At 43.9% G+C, this 16,216-nt stretch overlaps 1 protein-coding gene across 1 annotated transcript in view; it reads left to right on the forward strand.

Annotated features, from left to right (window-relative positions):
- The window catches only part of LOC147894687 (Ribosomal protein L18e/L15 superfamily protein), a 51,169-nt gene extending 35,234 nt beyond the window's left edge, over nucleotides 1-15,935 (forward strand). The window contains exons 2-4 of the mRNA XM_087384917.1: nucleotides 14,961-15,044; nucleotides 15,194-15,283; nucleotides 15,564-15,935. Of these exons, the coding sequence (XP_087241043.1) occupies nucleotides 14,961-15,044; nucleotides 15,194-15,283; nucleotides 15,564-15,818 (429 nt within the window). The 3' untranslated portion in view covers nucleotides 15,819-15,935. The remainder of the gene's footprint in view (nucleotides 1-14,960; nucleotides 15,045-15,193; nucleotides 15,284-15,563) is intronic.
- Nucleotides 15,936-16,216: the final 281 nt, after the last annotated feature.

Here is a 16,216-nt window from a genome sequence, read left to right on the forward strand (position 1 = left end):
TCATATGGCTAAGCTTTTCATGGCACAGATCTTTAAACGTCATGGTATGCCTAAATCCATTGTCAGTAATCGAGATCCTAGAATGACCAGTCTATTCTAGAGAGCTTTATTTGATAATATGGGGACGAATCTGAATTTTTCTTCTTCTTTCCATCCCAGACAGATAGTCAAAGTAAAGTAGCAAATTCTACAGCATTGGATATGCTGAAATGCTACGTGGGTGACCAAGGTTCAGACTGGGAAAAGTACCTACCATTGGTAGAGTTTGCTTACAATAATACAGTACACAACTTTACAGGGAAAGCCCCTTTTGAGGTCATTTATGGGAAGGTAATTCTGCCACCTATCCTGAGAACCAAGGATGAAATATTTGCAGCTGATTAGTTTGTGAGAGACCTCCAGACAGATTACAGCCAAGTCCGGACAGTAATTGAAAGGTCTCAAGAGAAGCATAAAAGAGCTGCAGATAAGCATAGGAGACAGTTAAATCTCAAGGAAGGGAATTGGGTAACTTTTGAAGTTCGAGAAAGCTAGGCTCCGCAAGTTTAGAGGCAAACGGAAAGTGTATGCAAAGTTATCTTCCAGATATTATGGCCCTTTCAGGGTTACAGAAAGAATAAATGAGGTTGCATACAGGTTAGCATTGCTAGAGCATTGGAGGATTCACAATGCATTCCATGTGAGTCTTCTAAAGAAATTCTAGGGGCCAGAGCCTACAGAGCCAATATCAGAGGATCCACCAGACTTGGATGAGCTGGAGGAAGTCCTTCAGCCAGAACAGATTGTGCATCATACTGTACGCAAAGGCCCTCAAGGCAAGGAGTTTTACAGGTATCTTGTAAAATTCAAGAATTATACAGCATTGGATGCCAAGTGGATGGATGAAGACATGTTGTCCGATGATCCACAGCTTTTGGATGTTTACAAGGAAGCTTTTCAGTTGAGGCCAATTGAATAGAAGCCGAGGAGATGTCATCACAATGTAAATATCCTAAGTCAAAGTACAGCTGACCATTTATGTGATCATAATTAAAGAGTTTTCATATGTGTTAATTATGGTCAAAGAGTTCTTTTAATGGTTAAAGAATTGACTACGGTCAAAGATACTTGACTCTGGTCAAGTAAACCTGACTTCGGTCAGGGAGACTTGTTTATTACCAAGAGGGTTCACTATCGTTAACCATAGAACCACAGAGCTGACTACGGTCAAAGAGTGTTGACTTCGGTCAACGAGACTTGGCATGCGCCAAGAGGGTTAACTACGGTTAACCAAGATGTGCCAACTTCGGTTGGAGAGACTTGACTATAATTAAGGCGCCTCGACCCTTGGTCAAAGCCCCTTAATTATAATCAAGAGTGTTGACTCCGGTCAACCAGAGAATAAATATATTATATATTTGTTATGCGTGCACATGTGTTCAGTGGGGATGCCCACCGTGACTAGAATTAGTCCACAGTGTGTTATTTGCATGCAAAGCGCTAACAATTAATGGGTACCATGATGGTGCGCTTTAATTAATTGTTGCAGGTACTAGGAAGAGTGATTTTCCTAAGCGCAATGGAGCCTAACAAGAGTCTAGGAGGCGGTTCGCGTGACCAAGTGCTTCGAAGACTCCAGAGTTGCCCTTAGTGGCATGTAATTAGGAAAGTAATGTAGAAATTGACAAGTGGCTTGTTGCCAAGAAGGGGAGCTTGAGAGCTCATGTAATTTGAATTCACGTTTGGATTTTGTATGAACAGCTTCCACGCTGAACTCATGTACTGCATTTTCTCTCTGATGAATAAAAACCTTTGGGGGGGTCCAGCCCGACGATTGTCCTGGGCCCTAGTGTATCTGTTGAGAGAGAGAGAGAGAGGGAGAGAAAATAAGAGTGTCTTTGCTTTCTTTTAGGAAGTGGGATTTCACTCTTTGCCTAGGCGAGCTCTGTGCATCGCAGTGCCTCCTCATTTTTATGTTCCTCACGCATCAACAAGAGCAATTTTTTTCAAAATTTGTGGTTCCTCTTTCTTCCAGTGGCTTTTTTGCTTCTTTTTCCTCCAGACGTTGTTTTGTCTGGTCCAGTTGTCTTCTGCTTTCTTCCAGCTGGGATGAATGTTCTTCGAGTTGCTGCAGGAAGACCCGATTCTGCTCTAGAAGGTTCGCCATCACTTCTTGAGCATTTGGCGGAAGCGTATCTTGTTGGTAGTCTTTCTCCTCTTCAAAGTCTTCAAGGTTGAAATCTTTTCCTGACCCGTGTGTCCTTTCCAGATCTCAACACAACCATACACTCGTGGTAGTCAAGCTAGGTATAGACCGAAGCTCTGATACCAATGTAACATGCAACAGTAATCTGATCGTGTTATTCACAGCAAGACCTTTTTTAAACCTTTAGCGAGGAATTAGCGTTGTTTACCATAGAGAGAGAAAGGAGATGAGGGTAGAGAGAGAGAGTAGAGTCGACAACCGATTGGGTCCCTGTACCCGTTGACGGCCCCCTCCCCCAATCAAGGGAGAATTTGCTTTATACTTGGAGAACTGAGAAATACAAAGAACACTCTTCGAGAGAGCACGGAACGCGCTTGTGAAGAGCTCATTGTGCACACTTATAGCGACCCAAAGACTTGAGAGGCAACGCCGACCAATACCGAGACCTTGATGTTGTCCACAGTGATGGTGTAGGACGCTTCTGCAAAGCAAGGAAGAGGCTTGTGCTGGCCACCGGAATGCAGGGTTACTCCTTGAGTGAGAGAGTGAAAACTAGGAGTGATAGATCCTATAAGAGAGCTGAGAGATGACTGAAATATAGAACTGAGAGTGAGCTGTGTAAACTGTAAAAGAGAGCTGAGAAAGCTGACGAAACAGTGTCCAAACCTCTCTCCGTTTGCTGGTCCAAACCTCCGACTGTAGTGCTGCGTGGTCACCTTCAGATCGGGCTGAACTGATGGCCAAGGGACTGAGGCTAGAGCAGGGCCAGATCTGAGGATCTCAGGGGCTGCACAGGAGGCTGAAGTGGAGCTGTAGGAGAGCTGAAGGCAGGAGCAAACTGAATGGTTCAAAAGGGCAGCAAGGGGGCCCTTTTACAGGGCTGGAACTGAGCCAATCCTGTCTGTAAACAGCGGACTGGGTCGGTCTGTTTTACAGACTGGTTTGCCTACAACCAGCCTATAAAAGCCCTCCCTGGCTCATTTGCTAGGGGAGTTTTTGGGCAGCCTTTGCAGGCTGCCTTCCCTGCTTATCTGTCCAGCCTTTGGGAGCCCTAAAGGGCTCCTAACCTAGGCTAAGACCTAACCTATTAGATGGAAACACTTAACCTACTGTTCTCCAGTGGGTACTAGTGAACAAGAACTGAATTACTGACTTGACCTAAGGCTGAGAGACTGACCTACGTAGCTTGTGCTTGACTGTCCCTGGAAAGGGCTCACAAAGGGGTCACAGCATACGACAAAATCTCCTATCTGGGAACTAAAATGCACTTGTCGATGTAGCCAGTGTGTCACCTTGCACCCAAGTGCAGGGGTGCATGTGGCAGTCCTCCACATATAGAATCAATACCAGCCACAAATCCCCCTCTGTGTCGAGATAGAGATTCGCAAGTGGATGCAAGGGATCCACTCTGTGACCATCATCTCAACATCAGGTGGAGCACATCAAGCACTTTGTGCAAAAGCACGCATATGACCGCTCCATTTAGCTCCATCTCTAAATGCGACTCTATTCTTCTACATATTATACTATGTTTGTGGGCAGACCGTTGATACCGCTCTTGCGCTTTTCGCATATGATCCCTGACTTGGAATAGAATGTATTGCATTTCTTGAACCAGTTGATCAGCTAGGGCCACTCGATGTTGAAGTACGAAATTCGTTGGTACAATCGGAGTGTGTCCATAAGTTGCTTGGAATGGAGTCATGTTGATGGCACTATGGAAAGAGTTATTATAAGCAAACTCAAGGAGTGGTAGATACTCTTCCCAAGCTGCTAGGCGTGACTGAATATAATGTCAAGCATTTCTTCCAGAACTTGGTTGACTCCTTCAGTCTGGCCATCTGATTCTGGGTGGTAGGCTGAACTGAATAGTAGAGTTGTACCCAAAGATTCAAACAGTGAAATCCAAAAGTGACGGGTAAACTTAGGATCTCTGTTGGATACGATATTCTTGGGCAATCCATGGTGTCGGAAGATGTGTTGTATGAAGAGTTTGGCGATGTCCGGAGCCTGTGCACTTCTTTTGCAAGCAACAAAGTGTGCCATTTTGGACAATCGATCAACAATTACCATAATTTGAGTGTTACCTTTGGAGGATCGTGGTAGTGTTGTAATGAAATCCATGGAAATACTTTCCCACCTTTCAGTTGTTGGAAGTTGTCGGCTTGCTTTCATTTGTTGACAAGATAAGCAAGATGTAACCATTTTGATGACATCGCTTTTCATCTGAGGTCAGTAGTATGTTGCACTGAGTAACCTATAAGTATTGTTGATGCCTGGATGGGCAGCATAAGGAACTACATGATGCTCTTTTAACAAAGACGTCGAACATCCTCGTCATGTGGTAGACAGACGCGATCTTGATAATGCAGAAGGTCGTCCGTATAAGAATAGGATGAGAAAATCTTTTGTTCGGAAGTCGAAGGTTGATCTTTTGAAAGAACTTGTACTACTGTGCCGAAGTCTTTATCATTGAAATACTTCCCTTTGAATGAATTCAGAACATCCACAGATAATGTAGAGATTACCATAGCTGATGCTATAGTTAACCTGCTGAGAGCATCTGCAACTACATTGCGGAGTCCTGGAATGTACTCAGTGGTCATGTGAAAGTTGGCCAGAAACTCAACCCAGCGTGCTTGTCGAGCGTTCATGACTGGTTGAGTAAAAATATACTTTAGAGAGTGATGGTCTGTCTTGACCACTGAGTCGGCTCCCATGAGATAATGTTTCCAAGAGCGATAAGCATGTACAACGGCAAGAAACTCCTTATCATAAACCAGGTATCGGGTTTGGATATCGGAATGTTTATGGCTGCCAAAAGGAATAACTCTGCCTTCTTGCATCAAGACTGCTCGTGTAGCGATGTCGGAAGCGTCGGTCATGACCTCAAATGGAAGGTTTGGGTCAGTAATAGCCATAATTGGTGTGGTAGTGAGTGCTTGCTTGAGTTGTTGAAAACTATACTTTGTTTCGGGAAGCCACTGAAAAACTGCAGTGCTTTTCAATAATTCGGACATAGGAGCTACGATTTCGGAAAACTGATAGACCTTTGTATAGTAGAAGTTTGCCAATCCGAGAAAAGAGTGGACATCATGAACATCCTTAGGAGTAGGCCAGTTTCGAATTACCTCGACCTTCTTGGGATCCAGAGAGATGCCTTAAGCTGAAATAACATGTCCCAAATATTCGAGTTGGGTCTTGAAGAACTCACTCTTCTCAATGTTGATGTAGAGAGAATTTGCGCGGAGAACTTCAAAAATTTGGTGAAAATGTTGTTTGTGCTCATGTAGGGATCTGCTGAAAACGAGGATGTCATCGAGATAAACGATGACGAACGAGGAAAGGCCTAAAGATGTCGTTCATTAGTGTCATGAATGTGGCCGGGGCATTGTTTAACCCAAAAGGCATGACCAAATATTCATAGTGTCCATACTTTGTTCGAAAAGCCGTCTTGTACTCATCGCCTTCTCGTATGCGAATTTGATGATAACCTGAATGAAGATCAATCTTTGAGAATTGTGTTGCGTGTAGAAGTTGATCGAAGAGGTCATCAATGCGAGGCAATGGATGCTTGTTTTTTATAGTGAGCTTATTGAGGGCTCGGTAGTCGATGCAGAGGCGCATTGACTTATTCTTTTTTTCCACAAGTAGTACAGGAGATCCGAAAGGGCTGTGACTGGGCGGAATGTGACCTTTGTCGAGTAGTTCGGTCACTTGTCTTTGGATTTCTTCATTTTGAGTGTAAGAAATCCGATAAGGAGGTTTTGACGGTGGATTATTGCCGGGAACAAGTTCGATTGGGTGATCCACTGGTCGTCGAGGTAGTAACTGCTTTGGCAATTCCTGTGGAAAAATATCCAGGTAGGGCTGGAAAAAAGGTTGGTTGAGGTATTCAGGAGGATCCTTTGTTGGTGTCTCCTCTATTGCCGTAACCAACAGAAGTGAAGTCTTTACTTGACGTTTACGAACCCACTTCTTTACTTATAGGACAGAGGCAACTGGGGTTGAAGGAGAGTCCCTAGAACCAGTTAGCTCCATAAGTTTTCCCTGGTGGACAAACTGGATAGTATGGCTGCGAAAACTGATTAATGGATCATAGTCGTAGAGCCACTGTTGTCCGAGTATGACATCGTACCGAGAAAGAGGCATGATGTCGAAGTTCAACTTATCCGTATAATGTTGAATGCGAAAAGACAAGTTTTTGATCTTGGTGTTGCACAAGAAGGTAGTTCCATGCAAGTTCAATCTGGTAGTCCATGGGACTAGGACGAGTGGTCAACCGAAGTTTGTCGACTGTAGAACTAGCTAGGAAGTTATGAGAGCAGCCACTGTCGATGAGGATAGCGATCGTTGTTCCACGAATCGATCCTTGGACACAAAGTACTTGAGTGGCCAGGGAAGGTTCAGGGTTGTTGGCAAGGCTCATGTGGATGGTATTTGCCATTCGAACAGCTTTGCCTTTCTTGTCTTGTGCTGGGGTAGTATCTTCTGTTTGGGAAGTGCTAGGTTCCAGATTGGAATTTTGCTTTGGTCGCTTGGGACAATCGAACTATCCATGGTGGCCTGTACAGATGGTACAAAGTCCTTTGGTGCTGGAGTTGTTCTTCTTGTCAGTGGCCGCACCTTTATGTTGGGGATGACGGTGATGACTTTGTGAAGAAAGGCGCGATCCTTGGAGGAGTGCTTCTGTTGGAATCCAGCATACAATTTCTGAGACTTGTGGGGATCTTGAGACTGTCGCTGACCTTGATTACCCGAGTTTTTTCTAAACTTGGGCTTATCTTGAGGGCGAGCACCGTTGGCCATAGTAGAGTTCTGTGTTCTATTAGCACTCTGCTTCCCTGTGTTTTGGAAATCAGTAATGCGCTCTCCGTAAGCAATAGTGCCAGCTGTGGTGGTGATGTTTGCTTTGAGGACATCAATGCGTAATGAGGGATTTAGGCCTGAGGTGAAAGCATAAAGGCAATCATCATCAGTTAAACCATCAATCTCCAGCACCAATGTGGTGAACTGAGAGATGTAGGAAGACAGGGAGCCTGTTTGCTCCAACTGTATGAGTTTTGAACGTGCCTGGAAGTCCGCATTGGCAGGTATGAACTGCTTACGGAGCACATGTTTAAAACGTTCCCAAGTTAACACACTTTTGCCGTCCTTTAAGCATCGTTGCCACCATAGGAAGGCTGTATCCTTGAGGAGGGAGGCTGCCAAGGCAATCTTTTTGCCTTCAGTGAGGTCAACAGTATCAAAGTACATGCGTAGTTTTGCGAGCCATTGGTCAACTGTTCGGCAATTTCGTTGACCAGTGTAGGCTTTCGGAAGTTTAATGTCAAGTCTTTTAGTTTTGGAAGCTTGGAGTAAACGGTCGAGGATGTTCCCAAAGGAACTTCCCTACCGTCTCCCTCCTAAGACAAATGTTGACCATAATATCAAACTAGTGCTTGGCTTGTAGCCTATGTTTAGACAACCTTACAAGGTTAGTTCAACAAAATTGTGCGGCAACTTCAAGAATACCTCCGACTAGGTGTAGTGCGAACTAGTAAGTCACCTTGGGGAGTACCAAAGCTTCTAATTGAGAAGAAAGACACGTATATGCACTTGTGTATATTATGAGTGTCTGAATAGACTCACAATCAAGAATAAGTATCCTTTGCAAGGATGGACAATTTCATCAAATCAGGTCTACGGCGCCAAGTATTTCACAAAGATCGAATTGAGAATGGGCTACAACTAGATAAGGATATTGTCACGATCTGTGAAGTATTCCTTTCTCTATACCTTAGACGTATGGATGGTTTGATGAATGGACACTTGTGGAAGGGTATGCCCTTTCGATAGGACACTTCCTATGAGGCACAACCCTTCACAAGAGACATTCTATGGAAGAGACACTCCTATTGTAATGTACCCTCTCATCAAGGGTCACACCCTTCACAAGGGGTACACACCTCTTCATGCACATACACTTTGGAGTACACACCTTTTCATGTGTGACTCTTCACTCTCTATATAAGAGAGGCCCAATTGTATGGATGACACACTACAGACACTCAAGCAATACAAATATTCCTTGTTCTCTGCTATTTCAGTCTCCTTTCTATTCCTTAGCACATTTCTAAATATAGTAAATCTAGGATTTCTTACAGTGGTATCAGAGCAAATTTCGCTCCTGCCTGTAGGAAATGCCCCCCCACCTTCTAGCGCCTATCTGATACATCTCTTTCTGCTAGAAGGATATCCGTGCACATTGTGCATGGAAGAGATGGAGAGAATGAGTGTAAAAATTTTTAGTGCCAACCCCACCTACATCACGAGTTGATGTGAATGGACACCACAAAAATCGTGTCTTTTGATGTGCTTGGGCTGTCCCAAAACCAAGGGACGCACCTTTTTCACCATCGGACGTACCTTTTGATGAAGAGTTTTGACTCCTCACCCAAGGGACACACCCCATCGTGGAAAAAAGGACACATCTTTTCGTGTGGGGACACCCCTTTTTAAAACAGGGTCACACCCCTTCATGAAAAGGTACAGCTATTCCAAGGGTCACACCCCTTAGAATAGGCACACCTTTTGGCACCAAGCACCCTACAAAAGGGTACCTAGAGGGCCTAAAAAGGGGAACCAGCCCTATACCCAAGACCTAACCCTAGACTACCCAAGGGTTCTACAAATCCACGTTTTAAATTTTGGCAACCACCAACCAGCAAGAAAAAAAAAAAAAGCGAAATCCAATTACGATTTCACGTCTGCTTTCTTTGCTCCAAAACAGCCGTACGTGTTTGCGCCATATCCTTGCAGCAAGCCATGCACTTCGTCAAGCCTCCATCTTGCGTAGTTCTCGATGGCCTGCATCAGCCGGCTCTTTTGCATACCTGCCTACACGACCTCGTGATCGAACAGATCCCCTTTGCAGCCTCTATCGTCACCTTGCTGCCCTGATTTCTGCAAACAGCGTAGGTGCCAGAATTTCGCCATCTTCTTCTACCGCAAATCAGCCTTGGAAGCAAGCAACAAGCAACGCCAGATGCAAGCAGGCTGCGCCCTTTGTCAGGCTTCCATCCTACAATCTATTGGATCGTTTTTGGCAGCCGGCCCTCGCTAGAGCATTGCCACCATAACTAATTGGCAGATCAAATCTATGCCAAGTGGATTCTTTCCATTCTCTTTCTAAGGATTCTCTTTCATATTGTTATTTGACGCTCATTATCAAATTACAGCAAATGAAAGCCGCCTCCTTAAAGCATGGAAACCCCTGGTAATTCCCCAGTTCCTTCAAGGACACCTCAGGCATAATCTACCACACAATATCGTGTTCAGATTGCACAACCAGCCCATTTTGGAGCTTTTGCATCGTGGGTCTTCTGTGTCACGTGCCCTTCCAGTGACTTGGACCACGTCCTATACCTTCTGCGTGAGGCACCTCAATTACATTACTTCCTCAACACAGTGCAGGTTGCGTTCCACGAGACACGTAGATACCCAAAACCCGATATTCCTCCGAGTTTCCTGTCCATCTTTGGAGACTTTTACCCCTCAGCTTCAGCATCTCCAGGGTACTCTCCACCTCCTTCAGCTCCCAGATATCCCCCTGCACATGTTTTACCTTCCCCACGACAGTATTTACACTCTGAAGGTACTCCTCCTCTTGGATATCCTCCACTCCCGACAGCAGCTTCTTATCCCTTCTCAGATCCGTGGACTGTGCAACCTATCCCTGTACTCTCATGAGCAGTAACACCCATTTTGGCATCACCAGTGTTACCTCAGACAGGACCTCCTTTACCAAATTTCCACAGCTGGTTCCATCCTGCTTCTCCTACCCCCTCCAACATGAGCAACCTCAGGGAGCAGCCCGAATCTTCTTCCAGGAATGGTACAAACTAGAGTGCAGGTTCATGCTTTTCTCACAGGGACCTCAGGTATGTCGCAATGCTCGCGTGCAGCCTCTCCGAAGATAAGCGACTCAAGTCCAAAAAAGACCCCTGAAGTTAACTTACAAGGCGAAGCACTACTTCAACTTCAAATTTATCAGCTTCAAGACAACATCTCCGACTTGGTTCAGAAAGTCCAACAACTGCAAGATTCTCGCAGTACCACACATACAAAAGGAATAGATGAACCCTATATGTGGATCTCAAACCAAACTCAGCTAACCTAGGTGGCATACTAACTGAGCCACTAACTAGAGTACATAAAGATAGCTGTCATCCAGCTATTATTCATGGGTAGTATACCAACTGCATCTGCAGCTAACAAGTCGGTGACATAAATGCACAACGGTCACCCTGGCATATCACAAGTGGAGCTCGATATCTCAACAGAGACACAAACTCTTGGAAGTCCCCCTTATGTTATGTTGTCAGGAGTGGTGAGGATATGGACTCCGCATGCATAAGAGGAATGATTTGAGGCATTGGATCTTTAATCCACATTCTCTCTTGCTTGTGTTGGTTGCATACACACCATTGTAGATCTTGAAATCATAGGCATAAACTTTCTCCAAAGTGTTATGTATCTTTTCCTTGTTTTCTTTATTGACAAAAATGAAAATATTGCAAACTTTAGCTCTACTAATGGTGGTATAAAGTTTTCTATTGATGAATTGGCGAATACCATTGGAAAAAACCTCATCAATAAAGAATACTTGGGGCTTATCCCAACTTGTTTCATCAAGTAAAAAGTCCTAATCTAAAATGCCCTTGTACACTACAAGTTTTCCAGGTTGTGAAGTGATGTTCACTTTGAATCGAAAGCTATGGTTGACTGCACTTGTTATGCTCAATTTATGCTCATTCACAAGCTTCTCAACATATGCAATCACGTGTGGTGGGATTTGGGCTCTCATGAATGAGGTGACTCCTTTGGACCCATCTTCTTGATTCTTCATAAACTTATGTGCCCATGCCTTTTCCTTAACTGTGGATAAAGCGGCTATATGCTTCAAAATATTAGGGTTAATATTGCATTGACCAGTAGGGATATCTTTTTTTATGAGCAACTATCTAATCGCACTATCCATTGCATCATGTTTCACCTGTAAGTTGATGCACTCCTCCATGCAATGATCTTTGTCCTTCCTGCCAAAAAACCATTCTTTTTGGAGGAGTTTCTGTGCTGCCATTGTTACATAGATCTCTGGCAAATTTTTTACAAGCCTCCACATTCTTGCTGTCACCTCTTTTTTCTCAACCTTTGACTTTTGTGATAGTAACAAAGGATCATAAGTAACCTCACCCTTCTTGTATGCATGGCAAACTACCACAACTTGCTCAAACACCTCATTAGGTTAAAACATTATACTTGTATAGTTTGCATATCTATCTCTCACAACCTTGAATCTTGTGAGAGATTCTTCCCATTCTTGACTTCCTCTTGGTACAACTGCACTTAAACATGTATAAAAATTACTAATGTGTCTGCATCCACTTTTGTGGCAGTTCTTTTCAAATGTGTTGCTAGAGAACCAATTGTCGTCCATAGACACCTCGCTTTCAATAGGATTTTTGATGTCAAGGTTATCTTATGTTTTGCAAAAATATCATGATTCAGTCTTTCGGACTCAATTAAATATTTTGTTGGATGCTTAAAAATAAATATTGCGGCCATATAAAAATTGAAGGGGAGTTTGAGCTTTGCTTTGCAGCAGTGAGTCTTTTGGAGTCCCTTGCTTGTCTAGCAAGCTCATTACAGGCATATGCATAATGATGACATCAATCGGCTCAAATTTACAATGCAACAAAAAATTTCTCTTCGCCTCTTTCAAAAATTTCTTGGAATTTGCCTCTTCACCCTGTTCATGCAGAATTTGTTAAAGGCTTTGTGTGAAGAATTTGCTGAAAGTCTCCTCAAAATGGGAATGCCCTTCAAACATAATTCCATTGTCACTCACGGATATCTATATTTACCTCAATTGCTCTGACTAACTGAGTCTATCACCTCAGTGAGTATAAGTTTCAGTCAGCTTATAAGGATACGAGCAGTGAGTAATCCATCCACACATTGCTCACCCAACATTGAAGCATGAATGGGTTAACATAGCCATGGCCATAGTATTATTATTAGTAAAATTACAATTAGAAAACTTTCGGTGCATGGAGTATTTGATGCCTTGAACACTTTGCTTGACCCTAGGCTAACCTGACCTCTGCAACACTAGTGCACACGTGGACATAACATCGATGACCATTGATGTCGTTATTATGCTAACTACTATCTTCATTCCTTATGTTGAGGCTTGGCAATCACTAGTAATACCACCTTTGTACAACTGTTGGTCCCCTCATTGAAGAGAGCCTGCATCTTGAGTCCCATTGAAGTGCCAGGCTGAGGCTATGAAACTATCCACGGCTAAGGTTGTGATTGTGACTATGCTGTAGATGCTAGAGAAGAGCATAAACTGCCCCATGAGAGTAGGGTTCCTGGAGAAGCTATGTGGTCTGTTGTTAGAAGGGCCTTTGGGACAGAAGGAGCTGCTGTGTCTACTGTTGTTGGAATTGCTATGCTGACTGCGGTGAAGCCACTCCTAGAGCTGATGTACTTTGTTGCGATTGATGATGGGGCAGTTGCTGGTGCTATTGGGACTCTTGCTAGCATGGATGATCTTGGAATGAGGGAGGAGGGCCGACTTAGTCTGTGGCTGCCACAGACTGACCCGACTGTACAATTTGGTTGCTGACCCGGCTGTGGCCGTAGGTCTTGACAAACCCCAACCTGCCATGTGGTAGTTGGGTACTTGTTGCACCAGTCCTGCCTGCTGTGCATCTATGTGGCAGTCCTGGAATGGCTGCTGTAATTGTACTGCTGACTTGCAGAGGCTGGTGTGGGCATGCTCTGCTGACATCAGCTGCCGGCATACAGGCCATAGTTCCCAAAAATGTCGTTTCGACAGGTTCGAAATGGTACAACGTTTTGGGGTCATTTCCGAAACACGAAACGGTGTTTTGGATAGGCTCTTTTTCCTCCCCTATTTCTCATGCATGGCATTCGACGGACCATTTTCTTGCATCGGTGAATCACAATTTCTGCGCCCGCCCTCTCTTCTTTGCTTCGTGCCCGCTCTCCTTTGCTTCTTCCTCCTCTACTTGTCCTTTTCCTTCACCTGCACCACTTCAGCCTTCTCTCCCTGTCCTTTTTCTTCACTCCATCAAGCTTGGAAGCTGGTGAGCTGTCACAAGTGACATGTCTCCGGATCCATTTTGGTGACATGTAGAGAAATTGGGGAGCTATAAAGGGTCTAGTGAACTTGATCAAAGATGTATCTTTCAAGCTTTTGTAATGTTTTCATTAATGATATATGTATGTATAATATATATACATTCTTAACCTTAAAAACTGAAACTCTATTTCCTGTGGCCGAAACTCAGAAACACCGTTTCCCGCCGTGCTCCGTATCACTGTTTCCAAAACTTCTGGGAACTATGGTATAGGCTGAGGTCATCCTGTCCCTTCTTTGCATCTTGGCTGGTTTGCTGTTGTGGGCTGCAGAGATGCCACATAGGCAGCCATGACATGGGCTGCAGATGCCCCTTCTACTGAAATGCTGAAGACCCTTGTCCAAGAACTGCCTGTACCCTGTGGCTGGTGCTGGCCGAAAGGTTGGCCACTAACTTTTGGTGGGTCAGGTTTGGCACCGTGAAAAGCACCCAGTCCTTTCTGTCTATATCCTGAACTGAAATAGTAGCTAGTCCCTGCTATGCATGATGGAGTTATGGTTTTCAACCTTGTGAGTGATTGTCATGAGATTGAAACTGCACTATGTTGTGTTTTTAGAGGATGAGTTTGGGAATGTTCCTGGGTTCATCTAGGTATATATCCTGGACTGAAATGGTGCGGTCTTGCCAATTGATTGTTGCATGGTGGTCAACTAGACATGGTGCACCCAAGATGATGTCTGCTGGGAATAATTGGGTGACATTGATCACCTGGTACGAACTGGTGGCTGGGCATTCCAAAATGCATTGTGAAGTTGGAGCACCCTTGCTGACTGTTGTTGGAAGACGGAGCTTGGTGGCAAGGGACTTGTCCAACAAATCTTCCGAACTGCCACAATAAAAAAGGACTTTGACTTTATTTCCTGCTACTGTCCATAGCATCCTGTGAGATTGCTGAGACGTCTCCTAAAGTTGTCGACCAATTGTGGTGGAAACTCACATGCTGAATTCTTGATGGTGACGGTGTTGTCCTCCTAATCAGTCTTGGCTGTACAGTCTATGTGCTATGTTACTCTCAGAGTGTTCACATAGAACTCCTCAATTAGTCCACCAAGGTGCATCTTGACATCCAGAGCTACTATGCAGGTAGAAACTGGTCACTACATGACACATGTGGCCAAATATATTTTGTATCTTGATCAAATCAACTGTTGTGTTTGTGGCCAAATGTCATTTTCAAAGGGGACAGCTACTCATCCTCCAAAACTTAGTGTGAGCACATCGGAGCTCCTTGTATTTGAACTGAAAGAATTGTCATGTTAGAAGTTCGCCAATTAAACTGTGTGTTTAAATGGTGTTCCCGAATCATTCTTCTGATCTTCAGCCTTCATTCGGATTGTGGACTCTACCTATATATGCTGCATCGTTTCTTGGCCTTTTTTTGGCATTTGTTTTCCTTTGTCTTCTACAAGCTCGAGTATAGATTCTACTGAATGGTACCCATGAGGTAGAGCATGTAGATGCTTGTCGTTGACACCGATCACACTCATTTGTTAAACTAATTCAGATCTTGTCTAAATAGTGTCATAGATGCACTTATTAATGCCTTCATTGTCATGCAGCCATTAAATCTGGACACAGTCACAGAAGCTGTGGCAAAAGGAGCTCTAGATCCATCACAGCTGATCACCATGAAGACCTTGAAGGTAACTGATTCCTTGTCACAGCTTGTAGAAGATGGAAAGAATAACAATGATTTTTTGAGGTAGTTTGGACGAAATAGAGTCATTTGGTCTCAAAGGCTGGGTGCTTGCACATAATTTTTAGTTTCAAATATTGTTTGTTGTTTTCGCAGGATGCGAATCTTGTTGGGAAGCAGATAAAGGATGGTGTGAAGCTACTTGGGAGGGGGGCTGATTCATTCCCTCTTCCAATGCACTTCGAGGTTATTTTTGTTTGCATCATTGCTTAATCTTGTATGCCACATTCAACAAATGGAAAAACAAAATATGATGTCATGTCTGAGGCACTAGTTGGCATGATGGTAACTGCTTCATTGACTTTCGTGAGGTTACTGCCTCAATGCTTGAAATAGGGTTGATTTCGACTGCCTGTTTTGGAATTTGTAAATTTTGACCTTCTGTGCTGTGTTTCTTTTGGTTGTCGGTGGGGGCGCGCGGGGGGGGGGGTGGATCTCTGATTAACACGTTGTTTCAAAATTCCAGGTAAGCAGAGTGTCACAAAAGGCCAAGTTAGCTGTGGAAGATGCGGGAGGGAGTGTAACTAGAGTTCATTACAACAAGTTAGGTCTAAAGGCTCTGATTGATCCAGACTGGTTTGCCAAGAAGGGGCGTCTTCTACCAAGACCAGCTCGGCCCCCGCCCAAAATTTTACCAAAAGTGGATGCAACTGGGCGTCTTCCAGCTCCCACAACTCGATTAGAGGTTCACGAGCCCTCCGTTGTAAATGAACCACTTTAAACAATTGTAAGAAAGGCCGGTATATCAGTACAATTTATCAGGTGCATTAACTTGAACAGGCATATTTTATTTTGGAGAAGCAGGTTTGTGCCTGGAAAACACTTTTTCATGAGTCAACATGGTAGCAAATGTAGAGAGATCTGCTTCGGATGTGTAGTGGTGTATGATAAAATGCATAGGCCACATATTGAGTGTAGAGCTATGGTGGTTTAACAGATGCTCGTGATGGGAACTACACTTTTATATGCAAGTTCCCAGATCATTCATTGATTTGGAAAGAAATTGTATGCAGTTTTTTGATGCTAAGATTTAAACTCTCAGCTAAACTGTCTTGTATAACGTTATGTATATATAAAATAGTTGGCATGCTTATGGGCACTAGATATCTTGTAGGGAGC

This window comes from Dipteris shenzhenensis, chromosome 14, assembly GCF_047967505.1.
Source record: "Dipteris shenzhenensis isolate YYH24624 ecotype China chromosome 14, Dip_SZ_1.0, whole genome shotgun sequence".
NCBI classification, from domain to species: domain Eukaryota; kingdom Viridiplantae; phylum Streptophyta; class Polypodiopsida; order Gleicheniales; family Dipteridaceae; genus Dipteris; species Dipteris shenzhenensis.